This window comes from Petaurus breviceps, unplaced genomic scaffold, assembly GCF_028583685.1.
Source record: "Petaurus breviceps papuanus isolate PSGF00001 unplaced genomic scaffold, PetGlider_PUasm1.0 90804, whole genome shotgun sequence".
Taxonomy (NCBI): domain Eukaryota; kingdom Metazoa; phylum Chordata; class Mammalia; order Diprotodontia; family Petauridae; genus Petaurus; species Petaurus breviceps.
The window spans coordinates 19,096,081-19,110,323 of NW_027187348.1; the positions used below are offsets into that span (position 1 = coordinate 19,096,081).

General features: G+C 36.0%; 1 protein-coding gene across 1 annotated transcript in view; it reads left to right on the forward strand.

Annotated features, from left to right (window-relative positions):
- TMEFF2 (transmembrane protein with EGF like and two follistatin like domains 2) overlaps positions 1-14,243 on the forward strand; it is a 299,502-nt gene that overhangs the window by 142,616 nt on the left and 142,643 nt on the right. The window contains exon 5 of the mRNA XM_069070175.1: positions 13,051-13,147. Within this exon, the coding sequence (XP_068926276.1) occupies positions 13,051-13,147 (97 nt within the window). The remainder of the gene's footprint in view (positions 1-13,050; positions 13,148-14,243) is intronic.

Sequence of the window (14,243 nt, forward strand, 5' to 3'; positions counted from 1 at the left end):
TGCTTCTCTAACTAATTCTGTAAATTCACAGACAGGAAGACTTCTCTGTTTTTAATCCTGCTTTCTTTCTAAAATGCCTCTTTTCCACAATTATTCATTCTTTCCACTTCACAGTTTTAGACTGAGGTAATGTTTTCAGTAAGTAGACATATTGATTAGTTTGAAGTCAATTTCTGACTTATTCCAGCACTTCAGCTTTTCAGATCCACTTTATGATATGTTGTGTGTGTTTGTGTTTTTAAATTTTATTTTATGGAAGGTGCTCATAATGTTTGTCTCATGCCACTGGCCAAATGTACTGGCCTCTTCTACTTTGGAGAATACTATGTTCTGTTCTTGCCCTTTCTTTAACCTATCAGTTCTTATTTTAATACTAAAACAAATGCTTCAGCTTCTGTAATTTTTTTCAAGGTCATTTTGTTTTTCTTTTTCCAATCTTTCCACCAGGTAATATTTTGCTAGGTAACTTCTACGTTTTATTTCTAATTCTTAATCCTCCCTCCTTAGCCTTTGTGATTAGACGTATATACATGTTTTTTTTTTGTTTTGTTTTCCAGACTTCTCAGAATAAATATAGCAATGACTTGAATATAGTTGGCTCAATATATTTGATTAGAAAACTAAACTCCTTATACTATTCATTTTTTATAAGCAGGAGAAATGAAGTATTCTTACAGCCATAGATTTAGAGCTGGAAAGAAATTTAGATATCACATAATCCAATCCCCTCCTTTTATAGATGATAAAACTGACTTGCAAAAAAAAACTCAGTGACAAGTCCCAGTTCATAAGTGAAGGCTGAGAGTGGAAGATCTAGAACTTGAACCCAGTTCCTCTTCAGTCAACCCATTGCCCTTTCCACTCTACCACATTACCTCATTTCAATGTTGAGACAAAAATGAGTCACTCATGAGTTATTGAACAAAAGAGTTTTACTTTGTACAGACACAACAGTGATTTACAATAAGGATTTGGTGTCTGCTTCTCTGGCTATGGAGTCCAGTGTTTTATCTGAAAACATGTAGGGTCAGTACATTAATGGTTAGAGCATGATAACAACCTCAAGTTTAGCCCAACAAGAGAAGCTTGATTGGAGGAGTCTTGTTTTTCAGGAAGGTCCACAACTTTTGTTACTTTATAATTAGACAGTGGGTCACATGGTGGGGTGGGGGGGGGTGGTATATTCTGACCCTGAAGAAGGGTATATATATTCTGAGGTTAGCATTTTTGCTTTGAAGCTCACTCATTTGAAGACTAGACTCTGGGTAGCCATTAAGGAGCCCACATGTATGTATGTATGTATGTAATTAAAGTAATATTGTTGACCCCTTTAAAGTTGCTCTCCTTTAGAAAAGTAGCTCAAAGAACCTGTGCCAGCTGTCATCCTGGGTATGTTCTGGTGCTTGCTATCACACTGCTCTCCTGGTCTTTACCCAAGAGGGGCCCCTGTAATCCTATGGCTAGAAGAGCTAGCACTCCCTTTGGACCTAGAACTGTGACCAGGTCCTCTGCTATCCTGCAACCAGAAGCTCTAGTGCTCCTCTCTGCCCTTGGAACTGGGACCAGGGGCCCTGCAACTTTGTGACTGACTAGAAGTACTTCTCTCTACCCTAGCACTGCAACCTAGAACTATGTATATGTAATAGAGTTGCCAGTCAATGCCAACTGTACCCAATGCCAGCAAAGGGTCCCCTGTAATATTTTTCTGACCAGTTGACTAACCCCATTACCAAATATGGACTGAGAGCTCTAGAAGCTGCTGCTGCTACTACCACTGTTGGGGTCATCTCCAAGGCCCTCTGCTACCACTGCCCTCCAGGCCAGCTCTTACCCGAGTGTCATAGACCTCTCCTCAGAACCTCCTAAGTTGTCTTAGGCTAAAAAATTGTCTCATTCTGACCTTCTGTTGCATCTGTCACTCTAAAATTTGATTTGAGGCATTATTTTAAAGTTGTTTGGAGGGGAATCTTGAGAGAATTCAGATGGGTTGAGCAGGTATTCTGTCATACTGGCTCTACCTCCAGCCAGTCACCAAATCTGAGAGGTTCCAACTAAACAGTGGTAGGAACCTTCTATGCCTCTAGGCCAGAAAGCTATATTAAGGGAAGCTGGGACCAATCAGATTGCATGGGAGAGGAAGTCAAAGAAACCAAGGGTTTCAGGAAGACTGAGTTAAGAAAACAGGTCTTATCATAACTAGATATTTAGCTATCTTTCTTTGTGTTTATGCGCTATTGTAATGTATTTTCAATGAGGACTTTCTGTTTTCTTGGGCCTTAGTGCATTGCTCTGAAAATCAGAGGTGCTTAATAAATATGTTATGTTGTATATACATTGGAATTTTGAAGTTATAATTATATAAAATGTGGCAATTGACTCCAGTCCAATGGGAATATGCAATAAGACTTTAACAGATTCACATTAATCAAGACATAGCAAATTTGTAACACTAGGAGCAAGACAGACAGACGGGAGAGGTCAAAAGAGATGGCTATATTTGACTGTCATTCAAGAAAGGAAGGTAAACTGGAGTCAGATTGTAAAGGGACTCAAATTTCAAAAGAAGCACTATCAATATGTACTTTATTCACTGAGCCAATGGTCTACAAAGTGGGGAGGCTTCACATGGCATTATCATGACCTGACCAGAAAAGGTAAGTGATCAGCCAGTCAAAAGATAAAAAGAATTCTCCAAACTTCTCAGTGAAAGCAGATCATGGAACTTTTATCCATCACAACTACACCAACCTTCCACCCATTATTGACCAATAATCTTCCATTTGCCCTCTAACACTGTTCTCCAAACTCCCAGCCTCCCTTCTTCTGCCCCAGATGTGAACCTCTCATGGCAGTTATAATCAAATGGGAGCCCAGACATCCACAGCAATAACTGCCCAGTTTCCACTAGGGAACTTCCCTTCCTCCCAGTATAACCACTTCCTGCCCCACCAGTCAGCTCGTGGCTAAGGAATCCCTTAAAGGGCAAGCTTTGTACTCTGAGAAAGTGACTAACAGGTAACAAGTGACAAGATGCCACCTTTGTGCAAGAGTGCTTAACTCTGCAGAATATTTATGTTTTATTTGATTTGTGACATAGTTTTCTTTGTTCCACCTCAATATCACTTGTACTGTGCTTAGCACAGTGCCTGGCACTTAGTAGGTGCTTAATAAATGTCGATTGGATTAGATTGTGCCCAGAAGACCCCACCCTCTGATTGGAGATGGTGGAAGGTAGATGTGAGAAAGTTCATCTGAGATCTTCCATTCAAAGAGTGCCAAGCATCTCATAATTCCTACTTCATTATGCAGGATTTCATCATGACCCACTCTTCTTTCCAGCTTCTTTCTATATATTGTCTTCCCCATTAGATTGTGAGCTCTTGAACGCAGGGATTGTCTTTTGCCTTCCTTTGGATCCCCTGTGCTTAGCACAGTGTCTGCAGAATAGTAGGTGTTTAAACTACTAGTCACAAATAGGGGATGGGGATAATTGCTGTTAAAAATAACTGTTGTTTTAAAGTGATTGACATATCCCCTTTTCATTTTGAGTGATTCTGAGTCATACAAGATGAATAAGCATGAATGACTGACAAATCATTGAAGATTTCATTACATTCATTCCCCAAAACAACAAAAATCCCACCCTTCTTCTGTACTTCCCTACTCTTTTGAAGACACCACCATCTCTCCACTCACCCAGGTTCACAGCTTCCTAATTATGCTTGATTCCTCATATTTGCTCATTCTGCCTACCCAAGGAGCTGTTGATTCTTGTCCTATTTCCACAACATCTCTCAGATATTTCCCCTTCTCACCATTCACACAACCATCACCCTAGTTCAGGACATAATTACCTCTCACCTGGACTATTATAAAAGCCTCTTAATTGGTCTCACTGCTTCAAATTACACACACCTGCCAAAAGATTTTCTTAAACCACAGGTATGTCTGACCTTGTCACTCCCCTTCTTAATAGACTCTAATGACTCCCTATTGAGTCTAGGTTCAAATATAAACTCCTCTGATTGGCATTTAAAACCTGTCAAAATTTGGTCCCAATCTACCTTTCTAATATTGCTATATGTTATTTCTTTTCCTTCCAAACTGGCTGTCATCCAGTTCCCACACACAAAAAAACACTAAAATATCCAAGCATTAATCATAATGATGATGATAATGATGATGGGGTGGCTAGGTGGCACAGTGAATAGAGCATTGGCCCTGGAGTCAGGAGGACCTGGGTTCAAATATGGCCTCAGACACTTAACACAAATTGCCCTCCAAAAAGCAAACAAACAAGCAAACATAATGATGATGATGATGATACTAATAATAGCCAGAATTTAGATAGCACTTTGAAGTTTACAAAATGCTCTGTGAACTCATTTGATCCTCACAACCCTATGAGGTAGGTGTTATTATTATCACCTTTTTGCAGGTGAGGAAACTAAGACGCAAAGAAGGTGACCTGTCCAGGTTTTCAGATGTAATAAGTATCTTCAGTGAGAGTGGGAATTTGAAGATCTTCCCTGCCCCTTAATAAGCCTAGGAGGGATTTGAAGACCTTCCCTGCTTTGAAAGTAAACTCTGCCCCCTAATAGGCTGAATATGGTAACATGGAGCCTGTGGTGGGAGGATTTTGCTGAAGTATAGATCAGAACCATAGGAAGCTGGGAGTTAGAGTTGGTGAGATGGAGCTCAGGCAAGGAGATAGAGAGGTTTGTGAATAAATATTAATCCTGTATTGGTTTGTTGGAAGGTTAAAGGATGGCATGGCTTTCTGTTATGTTGTGGTGCATTAACTTTTATGCTGCTTTGATGGATTTGGTTTCCTGGTGTTGGGATTTGGTCTTCTGGTATCTAAATAAATGCTTCAGTTCTGTCCTCTATATAGAGAGTTTGTTATACTTTGCGATCGAGCACTATATGGGACTATTTATGGTCACGGTTGGTGCTGTAAATATTGCACTATCACTAAAATATCTAAGATAGGATTTGAATTCAGATCATCTTAACTCCCAGTCGGGTACTCTATCCAGTGTGTTGTTTAGCTGTTGGTATAAAACAATCTTTTAGCCGCTCTTATTCATTGGTTTCAGTCTTGTCCAACCCCTCATGACCCCATTTGGAGTTTTCTTGGCAAAGGTACAGGAGTGGTTTGCCATTTCCTTCTCCAGCTCATTTTACAGACAAGGAAACTGAAGCAAACACGGTTAAGTGACTTGCCCAGAGTCATACAAAGTATAGGTATTTAAGGCCAAATTTGAATTTAGGAAAATGAGTCTTGACCTAACTGCAGACCTAGCACTCTAGCCACTGAGCCACCTAGTTGTTCCAGTCATCTATTAAGCATAATTCATGTAAATAAAAAGAATAAATTGATATTGAAAACTTGCTTCTGAATTGAGAGACAATTCATTCTTGCTTATTTTTGCTTGGCATGGTAACTATTTATACACAAGAAATAAGATTCCTGCTAAAAAGCTGTTATGTTCACAAATATGACCTAATGTTTGTCATATTGTGTACATTTTGATTTTAAAAGTATCTAAAAAATAAACTCACCAGCTTGGCTAGTCACATTGATCACATTAACTGAATAATCAATTATTAACAATTTTTATTTTCAAGTGCTCTTTCTCCCCTAGATTATGCACTGGTTTTTTATTTAAATAATAAAATCTATTCAAACTGTTCTCATTAAAATATTATAAATTATTATTATTATTTGTACAATTATTACTAAATAAAATAAAGACAATTTCTTGGTAATATGTTAGTGAGAGCAAAAAGAGTTTGTACCATTAATAAACAAAATAAATATTTTTAAGATATGTCTCATTCATCTTTAGCTCCACCTTTTTAATTTCTATTTTGTATTTTTTTATAATTTACATAATAAATTAGTCAATTGTTCATGTATAGATATAATTAAATCTATATATGTTGGTGGTAAATACACATTATTTTAACTAATGGAATATGAGATAAAACAAGATAGAGACCACAGCTCTCAGCAACAGTAATCTTTCTTTAGAAATTCAAAAAACACTTCAAAAATTGTTTTCAAAGCAATTATCATTGTGAATACTATTTATCATTATATCATAGAATAGAAGAATTACCTGTTGCTAGAGGGTTTTAAACAATGGAAAGCTCAATATCAGAGACCATATTCTATTGTTGTCTTTGTTTTACTGAGGAGAGAAACTAAGGACAAATTTGGCACTCAACAGGCAGTGGAATATATGAACCAAGATCCAAGTAGATTGGCCCCAGGCTGCCATATCTATCTAATGATAATATAGCTCACCAGTCTAAGGCATTTTAACAAAGCATTTTTCCTCATAACAACCCTGAAAAATAAGTAGTGTATTGTTTTCTCCATTTTACAGGTGAAGTGACTCAGGGGATAGAGTACCAGGCCTAGAGTCAGGAAGAGCTAAGTTCAAATCTAGCCTCCAATATTTGCTAGCTGTGTGACCCTGGGCAAGTCTCTTAATCCTGTTTGCCTCAGTTTCCTCATCTGTACAATAAAGTGGAGAAGAAAATGGCAAACCCCTACAGTATCTTTGCCAAGAAAACCCAAATGGAGTCATGACTAGTCAGCTACAACTGAAACAACTAAACAGCAGCAAATCTACTATTGTCAAATGCAGACCTCTTTTCACTGTATGATGCTACTCTGACCTGTATTTATGAATTACTACCTCTTCTTTCAGAGATAATTTAAATTGTAATATTTCCCTATGACCTGCTATATTTTTATTTAAAATATTAAAAATCTCAGTGGTATTCTATCTTAAATACTCTATCTCGGGATAATTTCTCACTATTCATTTTTATAATAAGGTTATCAAATTCTTATTCATCAATAAATTGAAGAATCAATTTAATATCTTAAACTTATAAATAAAAGCTTGTATTTATTAGTGGCTAGAGAGGCTATTTGTTTTTAAAGTTAACATGTTACTAATATGCTATAAGGTTTCAAGTAGGCTGGCAACTTTACCCATTCTGAATGAGTTCTGTCATGCATGATGTCAGTCTAAATGAGATTTTTTTTTTAAGCAACCAAGTGTCTTCAGTTCTAATTTAGGTTGGACCTACTGAAATCAATCAGGTCTGAGTGATGACAATAGAATTGTGCCTCAACATGGAAGCTTTGTATTAATATGTTAAATTATTTTTTAGTTGTTGAGCAGCCTACAAATCATAAGTGGTTTCTAAAGGGACTTTGTCAAGCTCTAGCAAGCCAGTTTAATTGTGAAAAATTAACTTTTATGAAATAATCCCCTGTTTGAAAAGTGCTTAATTTGAAATTACTTTTGATCAATCATGGACATGGTTCTTGGGTTTTAAAATAGGTTTAATTTTTTTTTTAGGTTTTTAAAACACTTAGGTGAAATAGTGGTATTAGAATAAATTCACTTCTTGATATTTCAAAAAGTTCAAAATAGAAAATTATCAATAGTGTCATGTTTTCTTTATTGCTTGCTTTTTTCATCCCTCAAACAATTTCATCTCACAAAACTAGGAACAGATCTTGCCTCACCATGGCAAGTATATCTGTGATATTAAGCTCTCTTTATTCTCTAAATATCAAACAAAATGCCATTTTTCCTGTTTTAAGCATTTTAGTAATAGAGTAAAACTGTGTTCTTATTATTCATATGACCTCTCTTTGCACAGATTGGATTATGTAGGTTAAAGAAATTGTTTTTCATGCTTATCAACCAGTGTTTTCTTCTGAGTTGTAATGGGGGTTCTTAACAATAAAATTGGGCATGTTATCAAAAATATGAATATAGCTTGAAAATGATAGCTTCAAAGTGCTTTAGCCTTTGGATGAACTGCAGAGAGCATCCATTAGTCAAGTCTATCTTGGTTGTGCAGGTGGAAGAAGGGAAAATAGAGCATGAAAATAGACAAGAACCGTAAAGGAAAGGTTGGGATTGAAGGTCTCATTTAAAATATTCTTTTCCAATTGCCTCTAGGATAAAATTAAAAATCCTCAGCCTAGTATTTAAAGCCTTCCAGGATCTGATACCCATTTGCCTTCTGTAGCACTTTTTCTACTCTATTCAAGCTGCCTACTCATCTCCCACCTCAGTGCCTTTGTACAAATGATTTCTTATGGAGAGCATATTCCCAACAGGATTTCTAGCTTTTTCAGGGGCCAGATCATGAGCCCACTCCCTACATCAAGCTTTTCTTGATTTCCATACCACTTACACTTAAAGTTTATCTCTATGCCCTTGAAATTACTATGTACATAATGTGTATTTAATAATTTGCATATGTGTAGTGTTCCTATAGTAAGCACCTTAGGAATTGTTTCATTATTTTCTTTAATATCCCCATTGTCTAGCACACTGCCTTGCTTAATAAGTGATTATTGAATTCAATTGAATCCTATTCTGCATAGTAGAATCTGTCATTCAATGGAAGTAGCATTTAGGTATCAAGTAATGCTTTGTCTAGCGATTTTTTGGATTGTTTATGTCAAAATTATTCTATTTGTAACAGGCATCCTAAAAAGTACCATTGAGCAACCCTGTTAAAATAGAAAGAAAACTGGAATATTCCCCACTCCTGGTCTAGGAGAATCTTTTAGAAAAAACAAGAGAGTGAATCTGAGTTGGTAGGTAGCTCATCTAAAGCTAAGAACAAAAAAGAAAATGAAAATAATTATTCTTATAATTAAATCATATCAAGTCAATTTGGTCCCAAAGCTATTTCCTTGACAATGGTTTCCACACATTAATAGGACCATGGTTCATATACTGGCTTTGTTACTTCCTACATTTATTACCTTGACCAAATCATTTAAACTCTCTGTGACTCAGATTCACATAATCAGAATCTTAGAGTTGGAAGAAACCTAATAGACAGACTATTTAGTCCAACTTGTAGCTAAACAAATATCTTTTCTATAAAATATCCTGGAAGTAATCATCCAGCTTTTGCTAAAAGATGGCAAGAGAGATGATCCTACTATCTCGCTCAGCCTAGACCACTTGGGGTTAGACCTAATTGGGTAGGAAGATTTTCCATCAGGATTAAATCTACTCTGCAACTCTCACCCATCTTACCTTGTCCTTCCTTCTGGGGCCAAGCAGAACAAATCTTAACACATAGTCTATATGACAACTTTTCAAATACTTGAAGTCAATGATTATGATTTCCCCTGCCTCCTCCTGTCTAACCTTTTTCAGTTTCTCCAACTAACTCTCACTTGGTATGATCTCGTGGCTCTCTTTACCTTCCTTGTTGCTGTCCTTCATGTTCTCCAGCTTATTAATGCCCTTCTCAAAATGTGGCTCCTTAAACTGAACTCAGAGTTCCATATACAGTCTGATGAGTGGAGAGAATAGGGGGATGAATGACCACTTCCCTAGTCCTGAATTTGATGCCTCATTTAACTCAGCCTATGTTCACAATAACATTTTCCCTGTCATATCACCCAATTGACCCTTATTAAGCTTTCAGTCTACTTGAAGCCCATGATCTTTTTTCAGATTGATGAATGTTTTCCATGCTTCCCCTATCTTGTACTTATGAATTTGGAATTTTTTTTTTTGGAACTCACAAGTAAGATGTTATATTGATCACTTTTACCTTTCATCTAAAGAGATTCAGTTCAACATTATATTCTGTTAAGATTCTTTTGGTATTCTGAATCTATCATTTCATGAAACTAACCAATCTTTACTTAAAATGTTAAATAGCATAGGCCATGCACCATATAATTAAAAATCATAGAGTTGAACTAAGTGATCTCTTAGATCCCTACCTGCTCTAAATACTACTTTTTTAAAAAGAAATTTCTTAACCAGAGGGAGAATGATCAGATGAACCCCACAATATCATTTAAGAGATATCATGGTATGAGAATAGTCACATATTAATTCAATCTATACATAAGTATGCCTCCTGGATTTTTTTAGGCAGAGGGAGAAGAGTATATAGGGACTGGGTTTAATTGAAAATGACAAAAACCCTACACTTCCAAATTCATATTATGAGAGGTCAGTTTATGCTCAGCAGAGAGTAAGACCTAATGGAGGGAGGCATTTGCTTATAGGTCCAAATTCAGACAAGGACAGTTTTATATCCCTGAAGAATCTGGTGCTTTGAGAAATTGTAACATTTCTGTTTTGATTGAGGAAATCAAGTGAATAAATTAAGGGAGAATGGGGAAGGAGAGGAGGGGTAGCCATCAAGAGAAAGAGGGTGAAAGAAAAAAGACAAATGTCCAGGCTTCACAGTTTTTCTGGTGGTTAATGTTCAGAAGTGTGATAACAGATAGAAACTGAACAAAGAATTGTTTTTGTCATGCAGCTATAGGCATAAACATCTCTGATTCATATAATTTCATGTTTGTCTCTTAGCTTGCCTTCCATGGTACCCAAGAGATTTACTAATTGAGGAAATCATTCTTTCTGAATTTGGTTTCTTCTTAGATCTAATGACTTAGAAACTACTAACAATGACCACTCTTTAAGAAATATAGTGAAACTTTTGTAAGATGACAAGTTATTAAAATAGGTTCTGTTCTGCTTACAACATCTCCTGGTTTTCTGTGTTATCTTTAATAAATCCGAAAATAATCAGCTCCACTGCTGCAGAAACAAACATTGTCCCAGAATTGGCTCAGTTTATATGTATAACCTTACTACCATGTTAGCACATTTCCTGATACGAACTTACATTTGAAAAGCTACTAATCTCACTAACACTGAGGGGAACTTTCACATTAGCCGCTTCAATATTGCATTAATAATAAGAAAACCATAAAGAGACTGACTTCGGCTGCTAAGTCTCCCCTGAGGTGGATGCCCTAACACACTGTTTTCCCCATGGCCCCCCGTAATCATTTTGCCTGCATGAAGGTAATAGAGTGGATAACAAGGGAAGTACTCTGTATTTCGGCAGACCCTGAAGTTCTTTCTTGTTTCTGCAAAAATAAGTTTATATTAAGATCTCTAAAGTTTACTCTAAAGCAACTATAACTACCACAAATGCAAGCTTTCCTGAACTCTAATTTAACTTGAGATTTTTCCAGGCAAGATATGAAAAATGAAGCATACAGAGAAGAAAGCAAAGGGGTTGGGATCTGGGGAGGATAGAGAGGAATAAAAAAAAAAGAATAATCACTTCAGAAAATGAACAGCTACCATTGTCTGAGAATAGAGAAAATAAATCAGATGTCCCCCCCCCCAAAAAAAAATATCAAGACACTTATCTGTACAACCAGGGAATAAGGAAAGAGAGAATGAAGTAGCCTTGATAGATAGATAGATAGATAGATAGATAGATAGATAGATAGATAGATAGATAGATAGATAGATGGATGGATGGATAGATCGATGGATGGATGGATGGATGGATAGATCGATGGATGGATGGATGGATGGATGGATGGATGGATGGATAGATAGATGGATAGATAGATAGATAGATAGATAGATAGATAGATAGATAGATAGATAGTTTTCAGATCTCTCAGTAGACATTTAAAACAGGAAGTGATGGGGCGGCCAGGTAGCACAGCGAGTAAGAGCACCGGCTCCAGTGTTGAGAAGACCTGGAGATCGAATCCCGGGCTCAGACACTTAGCACCCACCCAGAAACACCTGACCGTGTAACCTTGAGCAAGTTACTTAACCCCAGTTGCTTAGGGGTGGCCAGGTGGCTCAGCAAGTTAGAGCACTGGCTCTAGTGTCGGGAGGCCGTGTAACCTTGAGCAAGTTACTTAACCCTGATTGCTTTTAAAAAAATAAATAATAAAAAAAAATAAAACAGGAAGTGATAAGAAAATTCTACATTAAAACAAAATGTGTTGAGTTTGGTAAGTTCTGTGTGAATGTGGATACATTTTATCTTTTTGTGTCAAAAGTGTTATCTATTAGTTTCAATGGAAATTAACATCTCCGATGCAAAGTTTCTAAAACAGTCACTTCTATTGAAAATGCTTTACTTTTCCCTGGCATAAATTTTTGAAAGTCTTCACTGCTTGAAAATATATTCTTACTTAGCAAAGAGTGATTTAGGGGTAGATGAATTGGTAAAATGTCTCCTGTAAAGAATTTTTTTGGGTTTTTATTGATATCTTTTGTTTTTACTTCACCTTCATTTTCAAATATGTCCCTTCCCTATCCCCAATCTAAATATCCCCATGACCAGCATAATTCCCAGTACGTAGCAATATTATATTATAATACTATAATAAATATTTATTGGATTGAATAGGACATGTAATTAATTTCTTAACTGGAACACCTCTTCAACCCAAAAATAATGACTTTGAAAGGTTAGGCCATATTGATAAGCAAACAATCTCTTTCAGTCTACTCTAATAAAAACTTTTGAAACAACTTATTATTTTTATTTTTGATTAACAAAAGCATTATTGATTGACAGTTACTTCAGTTTTTTTTTAATTGTGTACATATATACTTCTCATAGGAAACTGATATAATGGATTTGTTGTGGAATTTATTAACTTCCTCATTCTCTAGCATTGCCATTTAAGAAATTATGGTTAATAAATTGCTGCCAACTAATGACTGTTTCCTAGAACTTGTATACATAATACTTTTTACTCATACAGCTTAAATAAGAATGTAATTCAGAATCATCCTGAGTAGAAATTGTACTTGAAATAGAAGTAACTTTGAAAAAAATAGAAAATACCATGAATTTTTTTCATTAAAGTCATATGCCTTAAGAGAAATAAACATTTTAAGTAGATCTTAATTATCTATTATAAAGAGTTTTGCCAATCACTTTTGATAAATTCAACATAACACTTTTTGTTTGTAAAGAATATACAGTCACTATATATCTTTCTTTGAGTGATATTAGTGTTCTCACTGCCCTTGAATTTCGAAAAGGTTATCATTAAATCTAGAGACTATCATTCTCTTTCTGAAGAGTAAATTCCAACAACTTCAGTATAAAAATAGGCTACCTCACTGAAATAAAAATAATTTTCTTCTTCATTGTATATACTTACCTGTATTCTTTCTGGTTTGTATCCTATAGTCAATGAAGGATCAGGAGAAACCAGCCAAAAGGAGACATCCACCTGTGACATTTGTCAGTTTGGGGCCGAGTGTGATGAAGATGCAGAAGATGTTTGGTAATATGTTTGGCACTTAAAAATTATTATTATGTGATTGGAAAATGATGATGAGATTATTTTCTATCCCTTCAACACACTCACTTTAGAAGTTTTCAAACTAACTTATTTGGCCCCTTCTGGGGAAGAAAATGAGAAATTTCATATCCTAAGTAAATTCTATAGAAAAAAAATAAGTCAAAGTGCAAGATTAAGACTCTATATAAGAGACTCAGGAACAAAGTTACCTCTTCCCCCACAAAATATGTGCAAATATATACATATATGTAGACATACATATACACAGCCATGTATGAGGTCAAAAGAGAGCTGGCCTCAGATTCAGGAAGCCCTGTCTCTGTCACCTACTGATTATATGACTCTGGGCAAGTCACATAACTTCTCAGTGTCCCACACAACTCCTCAGTCCTCGGTTTCCTCATCTATAAAAAGAGCTGGAGAAGGAAATAGCAAACTCCAGTTTCTTTGCCAAGAAAACCCCAAATGGGGTCACAAAGAGTCAAACATGACTGAAAAACAACTGATATGGCATAGTCTCTGTACTGTAGGTCTAGATACAGAGGTCTGTACCATAGTGCAGAGGTAGTATTGATATGTCAGCAGGGACTTGGATTAAAATTCTTTCTCTTGACATTGCTAGTGACTAGGGAAAAGGTGCTTTAACTTCCTCAAGGTTTAGGTTCTTCATCTGTCTTTGTTCATATGTAACAAAAGTAGTTATGTTTAAAGTGCTAGCTATTATAAATGACAAGCTATTTAAGGATATCTGGGCATCATATGTCCAAACTCTTGATTTTAAGGCCTTCTCTTGGTTTTGGTTTGTTTGTTTTCCAAGTCCAGTGTGTTACTCCCTGCCTGAACTAGATAATCTTATTCCCACAGGATATAAAGTTTTTCATTAGATAAAAGTCCAACCTTCCTTCCACACTCCCTTCAGGTAGCACCTCTTCCATGAAGCCTCTTTTCCTGATGTCACACCCTAAACTACTCCAGCATTCTCATCCTCCTTTAATTTTATCATAACACATGAAATAGACTTGTCCTCTGCCTTTATATATATATATATATATATATATATATATATATATATATATAT